Here is a 15,936-nt window from a genome sequence, read left to right as displayed (position 1 = left end):
CAGACTGACGAAAATAGCAACTAGCTGCATAGTGTGGAGCACTTAGCTGCTAAAGCCATATTTCCCCTCAGGAGTTGGTGACCACATCAGAGCTAAATGAAGTATTTGTTGGAAACACAACTCCAAATAGCAATAGCATCGCTCCGTGTCTGCTGGATGTGTAATAGGCAAGTGTTTGCTAACATTATGACTTTATACAGTGGTGATAAGCCAGTTTTGTTCCACTGCAATCAATGAAGCTGCCAGAAATAATATCTGGGAGTGTGTTAGTTTTCAAAACATTTACCAATCCTAAAACATAAACCACAGCAGAGGAAATGCAGGTGAAAGCTATAAATGTCGGATATTGGATATCAGCACAAAATATTGTCTGTTGGAAGATTGAATCCAAAAATAGCAACTCTGAGTCCATTCTGAGGTCCATAATGGAGACCAGATGGATGAGACTGACTGTGTGAATGTATGTGTGTGTGTGTGTGTGTGTGTGTACAAAAGGACATTGCCATTATCAAGCCTTCTTTCGGCCATCAGGAAGATGTGAAAGTCTGTTGCGGCAGCAGTTTAACAGAGTGACAGATAACAGCATGTCTGTCAACTGTCAGCCTGGCAGATGAGTGGCAGAGGCAGGAAAAGCTCATCCCTTCCCATCTCTGTGACGCACCGCAATCAGGAGTGTATCTGCAGGTCACACAAAGAAGCTCAGGAATGAAGGACAGCCGTATAGTGGGATGAGGGTTCAGGTGACGAACAGAACAGCTACTCGTATCTGTTGAGTCGTCAGTGTGAGTCATTTGGAATGTCATCAGAAAACATCTGAACAGCCTCTTGACCTCCATGGTGGTAGAGTAGCAGGCCCAGCTTGTTTCATGATGTATAGCCACACGTTCAGTACTGTCTTGTTGGATGGTGGGAGTCTTTCACCATGAGTCACCCGTTTTCTGAGTAGTTGAGAAATGAAACTCATGATTACGTACTTCAGCTATTCTTCTGTTGTACACTCTTGCTCTTGCATTTTTATGTTGTTTGAACAGACAGTGTCCACCTACTACAAGAGGAAGTGCAGAACAATTCAGTGGGGTGTGGGGTGGGGGTGGGGGGTTGTTGTTATTCTGTTGAATGAACATGAAGGATTATCTTGTACTACGCTGTTGTGAGCTACTCAAAATGTTCTCCAGACTCCCTGTCAGCTCGGTCAGCTTGGTCATTAAGGCCTCACACCTCATTGCATTTCAATTTCATTTGGACAAGTGTTGCTTAATAGATGTATCCTGTTACATCCAATGATATCAACGGACCCTTGGCGTATTTTGTCAAAAAGAAATGGTCAATGGAGCCTAGACAGCAGCTTGCAGAACTCCACCATTTACAAAGCAAATAAACAAATGAAGAATATCAACCCTGGAGCACCCACCCAAACAAAATAGCACTTCCACAAGGAAGAGGCTACAGGACAGTGTTTACAAAATCCTCATTAAGGAAGTTGTGAGATAACACACGCTCATGTGCATCACACAAAGTTGAAGGCACGCACGCACGGACACACACACACCAGCAAAGAGACCATAAGTACTGTGCAATGCAGAGCCCACCATATCATAGATAAGGGGCAGAAAGAAAGACTCTGGAAGAAGAGAACAGAGCACAGAGGGAGACTGACACAGGGGAGGACACAACAGAGATGACTCGGACGGACAAAGCCAACCCTCGGCCACCCTGTCACCGGAATTGCAGCCCTGTCGCAAAGGACATCAAAAGGTGTGCATGAGAATAAATGCTGAGAGATCTGGAAGAGAGCAGTGGGAATACACACTGCAAGGGTCAACAACACTACTATCTCCAGCCAAGGAACCTGAACTTTCTTACCATGCAAATGACAACAATTTAAATTAACCTTTGGATTAAGGCGTTCAGAGATTACAATCATTTTGTCTTACTGTTCTATCAGATCATCCATAAACAACCCCAGAGGGCATAAAATTCTGCAGGTTGTTTTTCCCATGGCGAGCATTTGGATCTCTCAACTGGGAACCATTTGCAGCTCCAAGACTTTGCTCTTGCTGCTTTCCATCCTGCTGCTCCAGGGGCCTCAACGTAGTCAAAGCAACCCCATCTCCAACGCCCATCGGAGGCATCGCCCTGCTCCGGGGCTGGGAGATGGACATGGGGGGGTTGTGGATCCATCACTGCTGGAGCAGGACAACAACATGAACATGCAGAGTCTGCTGGAGAGCCTAAAGGAACAGTTTCTGCGGACTTTCAACCTGTCTGGCTTGGGTCCTCCTCCCCTGTCCCCTGGAAGCACACGAGAAGAGCCGCCTGAGTACATGATGGAACTCTACAATCGTTTTGCTAATGATCGCACTGCCATGCCAACTGCCAACATCATCCGCAGCTTCAAAAATGAAGGTAAGATCTTTTGCTTAGATATGATGCCCCTGCTGATCATAAAGAATGATTAAAAATGAGAACTAGTTTTTCCTTCTTAGTTTATCCTATGTTTATGAGCACTTTTACAACATTTTTCATGGGGTTATTATTTGTCGTTTCTTCATCACACTCACAGAGTGTAATGAAACTGTGAACAAGGGTGCTGTTATACACTGTTGCCCATAAAGTTGGAATAAAATGTTTTTTATCTCTTCTCGTGAAATGATTGTGACAATGTGATTTATTCTTGATAGATAAAGTGTATATCTTCTCAACTTTATTGATCAAACTCTTCCAAACATATCACAGTGAAACTTAAACCACAATGAACCTTTGCAAACTGTGTATTCAGGCTTTAACAAAATTGGGGGAAAACTAAATTATTCCAACTTTAAGGGCAACAGTGTATATAGGTACACTTTTTAAGTAAACTGTAGCCTCAAGCATGTGTGAACCAAGAGGTAATTAAAACCCAAGCACCTTGTTTCTTGTTCTCTTTGCAAGACATTGTTCACATCAAAATGCTAATTTTATTCTAAAACAGAACATCTTGAAATAAGATTAAAATAAGAGTTACATTTTTTCGAATTGAGGATGAAGTTTAGGACAAAATCCTGAAAACGATTTGTCTAGGATAGGGTTAGCATATGTTGCAGAACCTCATTAAAAAGACAACACAAAATGTTTGATCATTTATTTCTTTTCCCCAGATTCAACTCCCAGTGTTGTGGGTGCTGGAGGGGTGAGGCGTCACCCACTCCTCTTCAATGTGTCAGTCCCTCACCATGAACGCATCACAGCAGCCGAGCTTCGCCTCTATACACTTGTCCAAACTGACCGCCACCTCTATGCTGGTGTTGACCGCAAGGTCACTATCTATGAACTGAAATCACATGACGGAGATGACAACGTGACTGATGAGAGTACCGTGAGAGGTGATGGATTCAGAGGGGGAGGAGGGCGGATAGAGCTGGTGGAGTTGGCTTCGCGACAGGTCTATGGCACCGATAATGGCTGGGAGGCCTTTGACCTAACTGCTGCTGTTCAACGCTGGCGCAAATATGACCATGGCACTACACATGGGTTGGAAGTGCACATAGCCAGCGTGATTAATGAAGATAATGTTCACGATATGACAAATGACAACAAGGACAGCAGTCCACTCGAAGGGGACATGAAGATTGACACCAGCCCTGAAGAAAAACACAAACCACTGCTAATTGTTTTCTCCGATGACCAAAGTAGTGATCACCGTGATGACAAGCGCGAGTTGAATGAGATGATTGACCATGAAACCTCTAACATGGTTCTCCAGAATGACCTGGGGACTGGTCTGAATGGGCTGTGGGGGGGGCTGGGGATCGACAGGGAAGAAGAAGATGAGGAAGGTGAACCTGATGAAGAAGACCTCATCCAAATGCGCTCCAATCTGATATACGACACAGCATCACGCATTCGTCGCAATGCCAAGGGAAACCACTGCAAGAAACAATCTCTGTACGTAGAGTTCAAAGATATTGGATGGGACAGTTGGATCCTGGCACCCACTGGTTACGATGCTTTCGAGTGCACTGGCATTTGTTCCTTCCCACTGACAAAGCATGTCACACCCACCAAACATGCAATTGTCCAGACACTGATCAGCATCAACAGTCCTCAGAAGGCGGCACGAGCTTGTTGTGTGCCCACCAAGCTGGACCCAATCTCTCTGCTGTACTTGGATGACACAGGCGTGGTCACATACAAGTATAAGTTTGAAGGCATGGTGGTGGCCGAGTGTGGCTGCAGATAGTCCATGCTTTGAGAGAGTTTAACTCTCCGTAAAGTCTTACAGTAAGAGGAGAGACACAGAACTGACAATGAGCTGAAAAAGGCAATATGCCAAAACTGTCTTCAAAAAATTGTTGGAACCTCTGTAAGGGTCGCTCAGTGACACTGGAAGTGCACGTTCACTATTCATGAAACTTTATGTACTCCTAATGAATGAGTTTGGACAAATACATGTTTTCAACTGCAAAACATAGACAAGAACTCCAAAGAACAGTCAAAGGTATGGGTATCAGTTGCCATCAGTTGCTGCAGATCTACACTCCAATAGCGATGCCAAGGTGTGTCCTCATACCCACAAGACTGAAGAGGCACAAGATTTCCCAAAGGACCGAACCCAGCACATCGAACACAGTGTGCGGCCTGGTGGGAACCAGTGGGCCAGTGGTCCCCCGCCCTCTCCTTCCCCCTGACATCTGTCTTCCTCTCCACTTATCTCCGGCCTCCCCACTCGAAGCAAACACTAATCAGCACTTCATGTGTCCTGGTGCAGTGAAATGACCTCTCTGAGGCAACCTGACAAGACATGAACTCTCCAGGCCCATCTCCCGCGTCCTGCTGCCTCCTGATACGATGGCGCTGTGCAGGGGTCCTAGTGGCAGGGTTATCTACCCCAACCCTGTTTCCCACTTCACATGCCTCTTCTCCTCTCCCCCAAGCTACAGCGATAGCAAGGTGTGGGGGTTGAGAAACATGTATGCCACCACTCAGGTTTGGAGAACTGCCATTCCGGGCAACTTTTGATGGAGGTGGGATGGGGGGTGAGACAGGACCTGGGTGCAGGGGTTGTCCACATTCCTAAGCAACAAATAATCTTACTGGCTCAACTCACTGACCTGTCACCTTGTGCCCCCAACATGTCTCCAGCTCCTCAGTTGAATCATTCATCACTTTTATGGTAAAAATGGACTTTTTGGAAAGTTATTTTCTGAGGGCAAAAATCAAGAGTGGAAAAAGGTGCGCCTTGTTTGTTCTCTTAATGGCTACCGAAGGAAATACACTCACAGAAATACAGATTCTTTTGTCAAAAGCCTTTTGATACCTCTGCTGCTTGTGTCAAGTAAAAGACTATTTATTGTTTTAATTTATTAATTTTTACAACAGAGTAGATAACTATATATGTAAATTTGTAAGTTACTTAGCGTAGAGCAGGTTTTGTATCAGTGACAATGCATTTGCAGAACAGAATTAATTTTGTTGGGAAGAGAAATAAAGAACGATTGCTTAACAAATCCTACATGAAAAGTCTCCTTATCTTTGAACTAATCGCTCATCCTTACTGTTTCAGAAAGGTTAAACACCATGTTATTCAAAATGTCATTAGGATTATCTCATATTAAGAAGAACGTAAATATTTGGAGCTAAAATACTGCACTGATGGTGTTTTTCATTGTACATGATCTATTTTCATATGACAACTATAAATCAAAGCATCCTGGCCTGTCAACTTTCTTTTCTATTACTTTAGGAAGACGCTGCTAGACCAATGATACAATGCATTGCTGACATTCAGACCATTCAGTCAGACAGTATCAGCTCACAGGTCGTAGTTCATACATGACACACAAACAAAGAACCATGGGAAACTGAGTGGAAGGCCTGCTAATGAACAAAATGGATGGCCTGCTGCTCACACTGACAGCTAGCAGATGCAGACAGCTATGATGGAAAACCTGTCGGTGGAGAGGGAATGTGAACAACAAACCAAACATCTGATCTGGACTCCAGTATCTCTTTATGTTCTCTAAAACGTTTCTATGAAGGTTAAATCAGATTACAAGAGCATTGTGTTGTTCTTTTCATGTACCAACCGCACACTGAAGTTAAAAAAAGGCTACAGACCAGATTCATACGTATTTCTATTATCTTTTTGCTGTCATAAATATGTGACACACTAATGTTTTAGGAAAGATGAGAGGACGTGCTCTGTTAGGGTACAATACACCACTACAGCAGCTGAATTTGGGTTAAACATGAAAATAAAGGGCTATGGGGTGGAGACAGTCAGGCAATGGGCAGACAGTTGAATGCTAAAAGTGCTGGAAGGGGGACTTTTTTACCTTTGGACAGAGTGACTAGTTGTTTCTTGCTGTTACCAGCCCTTACGCCAAGGTAAGCCGAGCTAAGTTAAGTCAACTACCAGTAGCTTCTTCCTTTACAGCCTCATACTACATAATGTACAGATATGAGATTGGTCTCAGTTAATACAGTCATCATTATCATTTATTCAGAAAAGGTTTACTAAAAAAAGCAGGTGAGAGGTATGTCTGGGGTAAATATAACTTTGCCGACATTGCTACATTGTACAAAGTATTGATCATAGAATGCTTTTGCTACCTCCAAGTTTCTGTTTTGACAAAAAAGGTTATTTTATTTTTGTGGATCACTATACAGTAAAATTCTAATATGCTACAGCATTTGCTGCACACACTGTTTTCTCATCTATATTCAGTCAAACAGTGTTTTGCACGTGAACTTGCAGTTCTGGAGGTTTGTTGTTCAAAGCTTCCTCAAATAGTCCTTGGCAGCAGCCCACTAATATCAAGTGCGCTGAGATGTTTCAGAAAACAAACATGTCGGGAGCTCCCAAGTAAGATGAGAGCAGAGGTCATCTAAAAATGGTTACAGATCAGAGGGCAAGAACCTCAACAAGCGGCCTCATCTATGTAAAGCTCACTAATTGAATATTTACAGAATGTTGGAAGAAATATGAATCTGGCCTTTGTCATTGGTTGGCAGGAAATATGATGAAATGGGAAGTCTTTAGTATTTGCTCCGATGATAAGAATTGTTGGAGAGTGCTCTGTGCTTTTTCTCTTGTTTTGGCTCCATCTGTCGACATAACTTTAATCTCACTTCTTGCTGTGGTGGAGTTTGTTAAGGATCTCGCCCATATTATTAACTAAGGAGCACAAGCTAACCATCTGAACACTTCCTAATGTAGTACAGACCAGTCAAAGTGCTTCAGAAACCTGTAATGCTGCCTAATGATGATCGTGACGTCAGTTGCAGGACGTCGACGTGTGTCTCGCTGTGAACGTGTGTTTTGATGTGTGTCACCCAAAGCTGCATGACTCGACTCTGACGTGGGGTCTGTAATAGGGCCTGATTGTTTCCGTTTTGGGTCACATGTTTATCATTCCATCTCTTGGCATCATCACCACCCAGCACTCATCGCTTAGTCTCTTCACTTCCCAGGCAAAGAACATTTAACTCAAGTATTGCTTCATGACCATATGCAAAAGTGCCTCAAAATGTATGAACACCTTTTAGCAATCTGCCTTTGACTCTGATGTTGCGAAATTTCAAAAAGTCCATTGAAAGACCCAGTAATGACAAACAGATGTTTCGTGTAGTTCACTCACTTATGCAGGCCAAGTAATGTTACCCTCAGACTGATTTCTCAGCTAAATGAGCTTAGTACAAGTAAGGACAGAATGAACTGTACCAGTGTCATTCTCAAAGTAATAGTGTTCACTCGCCAGAGACCCTCAGAAAAACATATTTAGTTGTTATTGAGCTGGCTGCTTCATGTGAGAAAAAAAATCTAATTTCTAAGGTTGACTTTATTTCACAAGGAAATAGTTGCATTTGCCTGCCCATGGTGAGTCATTAAGTGTTAGACTATATATCTCCCTGTGATGAAGAATAGGAATCTTGAGCAATCTCAAGCACTCCCTCTTTCATGAAAAGAGCATGGCAGAGGTAGCTACAGATCATCTGGCATGATCCCAGTTCTGTTGAAATTAAACTCAAAGGACATGACATTACTGGATGTTTAAGTATGTAGTCTGTCGCCTGTCTGCATATTGTTAAAAAAATTATTCAAAAGATAACTTAGACGGCAAACGGTGGCTGAAAGGTTTCTCATCTCTAAATACATGTGGTTTTGATTTCTTAGTCGAATCCCAAGGAACCAGTTAACAGAGGAAGTTGACAGCTGAGAGGCCCAAGGCACATAAATCACTGCAACAGAACACCTCAAACTGAGGTGAATAACAGCACAAAAAATCTGTGTCCTGCATGTGTCATATACTTTCTCATGGTTATTAAGCCCAGTATTTGTAAGAGCTTTCCCACAGTGATGGTAATTCATGAAAAAAAAATTTAGAACAATGTGTAAATGACCAAACATTGCAAAGAGTTTTCGTACGGTTTCAATATGGTGCAGGTTTGGCTCAAAGAATATTCACTTTAACCATTTACATTTTTACTATTTAGAAAGCCAGAGACGTGTCTTACCTTTCATAATAAAGGCAAGACTGATATCAAATCATTTAGTGATATTAAAGGAATAGTTTAACATTTTCAGAGTTAGATGAGAAGATTTTATACCATTCACATGTCTGTATGTGAAATGTGAAGCCCATCTACCAGGACCCCAAGCTTCCTGGATGAGGGCAGATTAAACAAACGTGTTGTATGTTAAACTATGTTTATTCTGTACAAAAAGAGAGGCTTTACAGTTTGTTACATTATATAAAGGAGTATTCTCCAGAAATATGTAGCAGGAAAGCTGTTCTCCCCTTTCTTCAGTCTTCATGCTGAGCTAAGCTGACTAGCTGCTGGTCGTAGCAGCTAGTATTTCCCAAAATTTCAAACTATTACCTTGAGCAGTTTGTAAAGTAGCCTGGCATTAGTGAATTATCAGCTCATTGCAAACAACTCACTCAGATTTGCAGTCTGAGTACACATATGATCAACATTAACCACCAAAAATCTGTCACATATTATCAGCCTTACGCCCCCAACACGAAAGAAAGGCACCCCCGAGACATGAGAGGAAATCAACTGCACATTAGTTCAAGCCTTTGTCGAGTGCTTCATTGTCTTGTTATATAGTGTAATCCCTGTGCTCCCCTCAGTATGCAGTATTGATTGGGGAATTTGTGGAAATGTCAGTTTATTTTAAATGGCCTTTTGTGGTCACAACTCTGAAAATGTCTTGAAACTGCAGGATATGTGACTGAAATGGCAATGGTTGGTATGATATAAGCTGCTGGATCACATATTCCTCAGGAAAAGTATGAAAAACTGATCAGGAGCAACCAAAAATTGTAGAAAATATCCTTCATTGCATCTTGATAGCTTTGCTGGAGCACCAGCTTTGTCACTCTAGACGTGAGTACAACAATGTGCCAAAGAGGTAGTCCCAGTGGGTGAAGTAGGGGGCGTAGTTACCACTGTGGAGACTATGGTGGGCTTGGTGGTAGGGGGCTCCTCCCAGACAGGGCAGCAGTCTGTGCAGAGCCCAAGGCAGGTCGTAGCCACAGTGGTCCTCCACGGCCAGCCAGCTGTTGATGAGGTGGAAGAGGGCTTCGCTCAGAGGGTGGCAGCCCACCACCCAGGCGCTGCCCAGAGCCAGCAGCAGCAGAGACAGCAACTCGGCCGAGCTGCTGTCCTGAGCTGCCAGAGCAAAGGGTACGTGGTGCTGGTGGTGCATCTGGTGGATGTTGCGGTATAGCCAGGGGACCCTGGTGAGGAACACATAAAAAGCTGTACTCTCCATATCAATCAATCTTTATTTATATATATATATACACTGTTGCCCATAAAGTTGGAATAAAATGTTTTTTACCTCTTCTCATGAAATGATTGTGACAATGTGATTTATTCTTGATAAATAAAGTGTATATCTTCTCAACTTTATTGATCAAACTCTTCCAAACATATCACAGTGAAACTTAAACCACAATCAACCTTTGCAAACTGTGGATTCAGGCTTTAACAAAATTGGGGGTATTGAACAATTATTCCAACTTTAAGGGCAACAGTGTCTATAGACGCTCTGCATAAAGAGCAGGTCTAGACCAAAGTCTTTAATTAAGAGAGAGACTCAACAATTCAGGAATTCAAAATTAAGGATTCAAGAATCCCCACATGAGCATCAGATGTTATATTAGGCAACAGTGGCAGGAAAAACTCCCCTTTCACGGGAAAAAACCTCAAATAGAACCAGGCTCAGATGTGGGCGGCTTCTGCCAGGGTCCATATAGTGTTACACTAATGGAAAATAATGCAATATTCCCAGAATGGTGTAATGTTTGAGTGTCAGTCTACTCATAAGAAAGTTAGTACTAATATTTCTTCTATTTCTACTTCTACTTCTACTACAGTACTACAACTATTACAAATGATGTTGTATCTTCTTTGAAGACAACTGTCAGGACACCTATGGTCCCTGAGCAAGTTGAAGTTAAAGGTGTCACAGTGATGTCACTGGAGTTATCTCAGACTGCACTTGAGACTTAACCTTTTGAACAGACCTGCCGGTGTTACAAAGTGGTGGAGTGGATTTTGAAATACGTGACAGGCACAAACACGCCTAAAGAAAGATGCAAATTAGTGGCATTATGGGAATTGTAGGATTCAGTGGGTCGGGTTCCCCACAAGTCCCAGAGGTTCAGTATGAAATATTCTCTTTACAACACATTTTAATATTAAGTACCATAACTGTGACCGAGAGCGCAGAATTTCCAGCAGTCTACAACAAGTAATCTTGAAAAACATTATAATTAATTATAATAAAAGAATGTTGTTGTTTAAGATTCTAATCCCATTTATATTGTCATTGATCAAAACTATATCAGGTGGAACAGATTTGTTATTGGACCACACAAATCATTCCAACTCATGTGTCAACACAATATTTCAGTACGTGAAATTGTAGAAGTCATATTTGTCTTTAGATCTTTACCTTTTATACCCTGATATTTCATTGTAAATATAAAAGTACCCACTATGCAGGCAAAATGACCTCTGTATCACACTAGTGGATTATAGCTGGTGGGTATAACTATCCTATCGGCTACTGTTGGCTGGTTTTAATTGCCTTCGTGTATGCACTGAATAATCTCATTATAGATTTTTAAATTCCATGCTATGTTAAGACAACTATTGTTGTCAGAAAGATGTACAATTTTGCTGTATTTTCATTTAAAATGCTCAAATAAAGAACAACTACATCAGAATTGAATTGAACAAGTGTTCAAGGAGGCTTACAGTTGTTGAGCAAATGTACTTTCCACTGATGGCCAATATGACCTATAGATTGATGGGGTCAATGAAGGAAATATTAATATTTAGACTGAAGCTGCAAACAGCTGATATGTTTCTCAAGCACGTGTTGGCTGTTTAATGTTCTCTGTTCTTGGCAGGATGGAAAACACTCACTGGTCACCAATGAGAGTCAGCTTTGTATAATGGAAAAGGTTGATTGTTCCAAACTCCACAGCATCAATAATCAACCGGAAAATAAAGGCATGATGCTCACCTGTGCATTGTCAAATGCCATATGAAGAAGAGCGTGTCAAACAGCAGAAAACATGCGAAGACCTCCACGAAGAGCTGCCAGCAGGACGGAGCCAGCACCGGTAATTTGGGGACCCTCAGTGTCTGGAACAGCGCGGTGGCGGGGAGGACGGTGGTCAGGTATCTGTACAGCACCCTCCAAAAGCAGTCAAACCATCGTCGGAGGGACGGCGGCGGACCCGAGCCCGCAGTGATTCTCATGGACCGGACGCGCTGACAGACGCTCCCCAGCGCGTCCAGCGCGAAGAACGGTGCGCAGAGCAGGACGTGCGTCAGGAAGGCGTAGGACGCAGGCAGGTAAGGGGAGAGCAGGATCTCCTCCTGACCTGCCCTCACATACTCCCATAGCCCCTGGAGGACAGGTGCACATGCATCTCCATGGTCTGTGGAGGGTACTTTCATCACGGCTTTCACCTCTTCACCACGAACTCTTACATCACAACTTCTTCAATAAAAAACAATGTCCAGACAAATGCAGCAGCTGTGTTTTCCTTTTAGAGACAATATCTTCACAGAAGTTACGCGAATCCACTTTGAATAAAGTTCAGAGCGATTAATCCCTGACAGAACCTCTATCTCAATCACATTTCAGAGAAGATAGGATATTTTAGGTGTTTTTCCGCGGCTGCCGCTCCGCTTCTTTCAGGAGGCGAGTCCTGGGGAGTCCTTCTCCCCACACGAAGGTAGGAGGGGCCCCGCATCCACTCATGTGTAGATGCATAAAGCTTATTAAAAGTGTCAGCCTTACTGTCTTTCTCACCTAAAGTGATGAAATAATCCCCCAGATGACGCGCTTGAACCGCCCACACAGAGTTGGCTGATGGAAATGTAGGGGATTTCTGGAGGGACACTGTCACATCTAACCTTCTATTTTTTTTCCCCCCGCCATTGATAGAGAGGTCTGATTACACTGCTCCTTGCATGTATGTCTCAGATCTGATTAGATCTGAAGATGTGTCGGGGAAAAAGAGACATCCTCAGACCTAAAACTGGCAGAGACAGTACGACATGATATGGGTGAATGATACAGAACTACTGATTGGTGTCCCTGCACTACACTGCAGGTAAATTATCCAACCATGCAAGTTTACAGTGTCATTTCAGTCAAGCCTGCATTACCAAGCCTGCATGTTATGTTCATTCTACTGCATGCATGAGTTATCCTGTTGCTTTTCCATAGTGTTCTGGCTCTCAGTGTGATTTATGTGTTGCTTATATCATGTTTATTATATGCCTGTGCACCACCCGCCTGCTTGATTTAACTAATATTTGTTTAATGCTGCTCAGCATTTCATGTGTGTTACGCTTCAGCTGCTGCCTGCTCTGTGTATTATCATTAAAGTCTGTGTAAAGCAAATTCAGAGATTCATTTCTAAAGAACTGCTGAAACTATGTGAAGAGACTGAACTATGCAGTACAGAACTGCAGAGTTGAACAGTTTTTCACCATTTTTGTCTCACAATGTCTTAGGCAGAACTGAAAAATGATGTGCTCAGTGATGCATTGGAGCCTCCTTAACATGACCCAACCCTTTAACAAAGAGTGCCTCTATGTCGGGAGCTCTGTCTCCAGGAAGTAAACACTGAGCTGACATTAACAGTTTATTCTTTTTTCACCACAACCCCCGATAACCAGTGTTTAGATGGCTTGTGTCAAAATGTGGCTGTGAGTTCGAGCAGTTTCTCTGCTAGCACTACATTACATATCAAAGGCACTTCAAATAGTTTAGTGTTGTTAGTTATTTTTTGCATGATTTTGAAACCTAATCTTATATACTTGGCAATTTTTTGTAATCATTCAGATTTGGATGGGTGGTTAATAACGCTGTCAACAAACTCAGAACACATATTGATTACTGCTTCTCATGGACTTTAATGTAAAGATTTTCTAATTTAACCTCAGTTATATCAGTGTCCTATTATGCGTTACTGATTTCACCCTATTTCAATAATAATGGTGTTTTATGTTTTGTTCTTCTGCTTTTAGGGAATCTGTTGTCATTCCTGGCTAGGAGCTACAGACGAAAACTAGCCTTTTGGCTAATTCTGGCATATTTACAGTAACGTTCATTAACACTCAGTGCCCCTGTTATAAAATTAACAAATTCATTTGTGCAGGATGGAATTTGTACAACGTCAGCTAAGGGGCATCCTGCATTATAACCCAATCCTCTGTCCTGTTTAGGGACCATGTGGCAGAATGTCATTAAAGACTTTAAGCAGCTATAAAGAACGCTTTCATACAAACAACGTATCAAATGACAGAGTGAAAACGACATGGTCATAAGGTCAGAAGCGTTCCTAGCAGTATGAACCTACAGAGAATTAGCAGCTTTTCTGGGGTTTACTTCATAGTGAGTTTCAACTCATTGTTCAGCTGTCCGGCTGAAACTTTACTCTTACTCACTCTCACTGTTCTCATAGTATTGTTCTCAGCCACAACAGGCAGCTGCTTTCTGAGAAAAGCTCTTTTTAAAGTAAAGCATTCACCAAATCTGTGCCCTGGGGCCACTCTAGCATGTTATGCAACCATGACATCAAGGCGTGGAAAAAACATGTTTAGTCTTAGAGCCAAAATATCTTTTATATTTACTGTTTTAATATCTGCAATCTGATCAGGACACTTCAAACTGCTTTGATTTGTAATGACACCACTACGCTCTCTTTAACAACTTGTATACATTAACAGATCAGATTGGCTAAGGCTAAAAGAACTATGTTAATCTGATTGATGATGAGACATTATACTTAATTACTTTTTAAATAATGTGATATGCAAATGTTTTCATTGTGTTTGGAGCACACTTTAATTAATAACAAACATCCTATACATCACATTGAACTTGCAATGTAAGTAAAAAAAATAATAATTCCTTTGCTTTCTTAAAGAATAACTAGCAGTAAAGTCAAATTACTTTATTGTCACATTCACAACTGAAATCATTGCAAAAAAAAAAAAAAAATTGCCTTTCAAGTCATTTTAAGTCTCAATCAATCTGAAAAATTCTTATTAAAAGGACAAGTGGAAGTCACTTTGAGGGCTAACTGGAGCAACTTTAGACAACGACAGAGAGCTCTGCCAGCGACACTTTAGAATTTTTGTACAAGAAATAATGAATGGAAGTTGCACTGAATTCCTGACATGAGTCATTATTCGGACTACAGAAATATTCTCTCACAATAAAAAAAAAAAAAGTCAAATTCCCCAGATCAATGCCTAAACATGCCTGCATACCTTCTTCCCAAGCTTTAAACTGCAGAATGAAATGAGCAGTTATTTGGAAAACTCATAATTTGGTCATTAACACGTGACCATGCGCTGCGTGACATCACACATCACCTCTGTTGAAGTAATAGTAAAAAGTTGCCGAAAGCTGGGAAACAAACTAAACATTTTGTCAGTGGTTACAGAAAGAATTGCTTCTGAGACAGAAAACACAGTAGGTCACACATTAAATGGAGGCTGGTTTTTGGCCCTAATCAAATCTGGTTTTCTATAAAAAAAAAGAAAAATGGTTTTGCGGTGTCCAAATTAAATGACGGAGACTCTTCCTCTATGGAAATGGATCATATTGCCAAAGGCTCAAAGGCAAGACTCTTACAAGACATTCATGAAATTGTTCCATTAGATTATTAAAAACAGCAGAAAAAGTGTGTGCCCATTGTGGGAACTGTGGTTCGGTCATGAAAACTTTGAGACGTCTTCATTTCATAACTCAATAAAATCTTTTCAAAGTGGGCAGTGTTTGATATAAAGCTTCCCAATGCAAAAGAGACAGTAACGGCTGCACAAACATTCTCTGTCTGCTACATGTACAGTGTGAAAAGCAAAGTGCTACCTACGAATACAACTAAATGTGGTGCAACTTCAATCAATACTCAAGAGATCCCCTGTGATTACATGAAATTTCACACAAACATATAAACACAAACAAATGGAGTGATGATATTAGACCTGACAGTCAGTGGCTAACATACAGTACATTCATCATCCCTTTGTATTGTCTGCAGTCACATACCTTCTCAGGGCCCGTATTTTTCAAGCAACGCAGACTATGAAATTACCATGGCCATAAGCAGCACATGTATGGTCCTTCTTTTATCAACATTCTAATCTTTTTCTTTAACTTTTCAAGACGTTAGAAGTCCTCTAGGATTTAGCGGAGCTGCCCTGGACTTGTGGGAATGTAGAAAAAGTCACTGAAAACGGTCTTTTCCTGGAATGCAACTGCCCCGTTCACAAAACTTTAAATTGATGCAATGGACTGTTAAACCCCCGTCACTGAACACCGGTTGCCTTTAAGTGGTGTGAATTAGGCTGTATTTGAGCTCTGAATTTAACATTTAAATCACCTTTTCAAAACTGAACACA

General features: G+C 41.7%; 2 protein-coding genes across 2 annotated transcripts; one reads left to right on the top strand and one right to left on the bottom strand.

The window, feature by feature from the left end:
- Positions 1-1,997: 1,997 nt before the first annotated feature.
- bmp10 (bone morphogenetic protein 10) lies at positions 1,998-4,219 on the top strand. Its single transcript, XM_070834323.1, has 2 exons — positions 1,998-2,406; positions 3,138-4,219. Exons 1-2 carry the CDS (start codon positions 1,998-2,000, stop codon positions 4,217-4,219), a joined length of 1,491 nt encoding a protein of 496 aa, XP_070690424.1.
- A 4,440-nt stretch (positions 4,220-8,659) lies between these two features.
- ch25hl3 (cholesterol 25-hydroxylase like 3) lies at positions 8,660-11,967 on the bottom strand. Its single transcript, XM_070834239.1, has 2 exons — positions 11,528-11,967; positions 8,660-9,728 (listed from the first exon to the last, which is right to left on the bottom strand). Exons 1-2 carry the CDS (start codon positions 11,965-11,967, stop codon positions 9,365-9,367), a joined length of 804 nt encoding a protein of 267 aa, XP_070690340.1. The 3' UTR covers positions 8,660-9,364.
- Between the last annotated feature and the right edge of the window lie 3,969 nt (positions 11,968-15,936).

The sequence above is a fragment of the Pempheris klunzingeri genome, chromosome 7 (assembly GCF_042242105.1).
Source record: "Pempheris klunzingeri isolate RE-2024b chromosome 7, fPemKlu1.hap1, whole genome shotgun sequence".
NCBI classification, from domain to species: domain Eukaryota; kingdom Metazoa; phylum Chordata; class Actinopteri; order Acropomatiformes; family Pempheridae; genus Pempheris; species Pempheris klunzingeri.
Note: the sequence above shows the minus strand (reverse complement) of the source record. Positions and strands in the feature narration are given on the sequence as shown.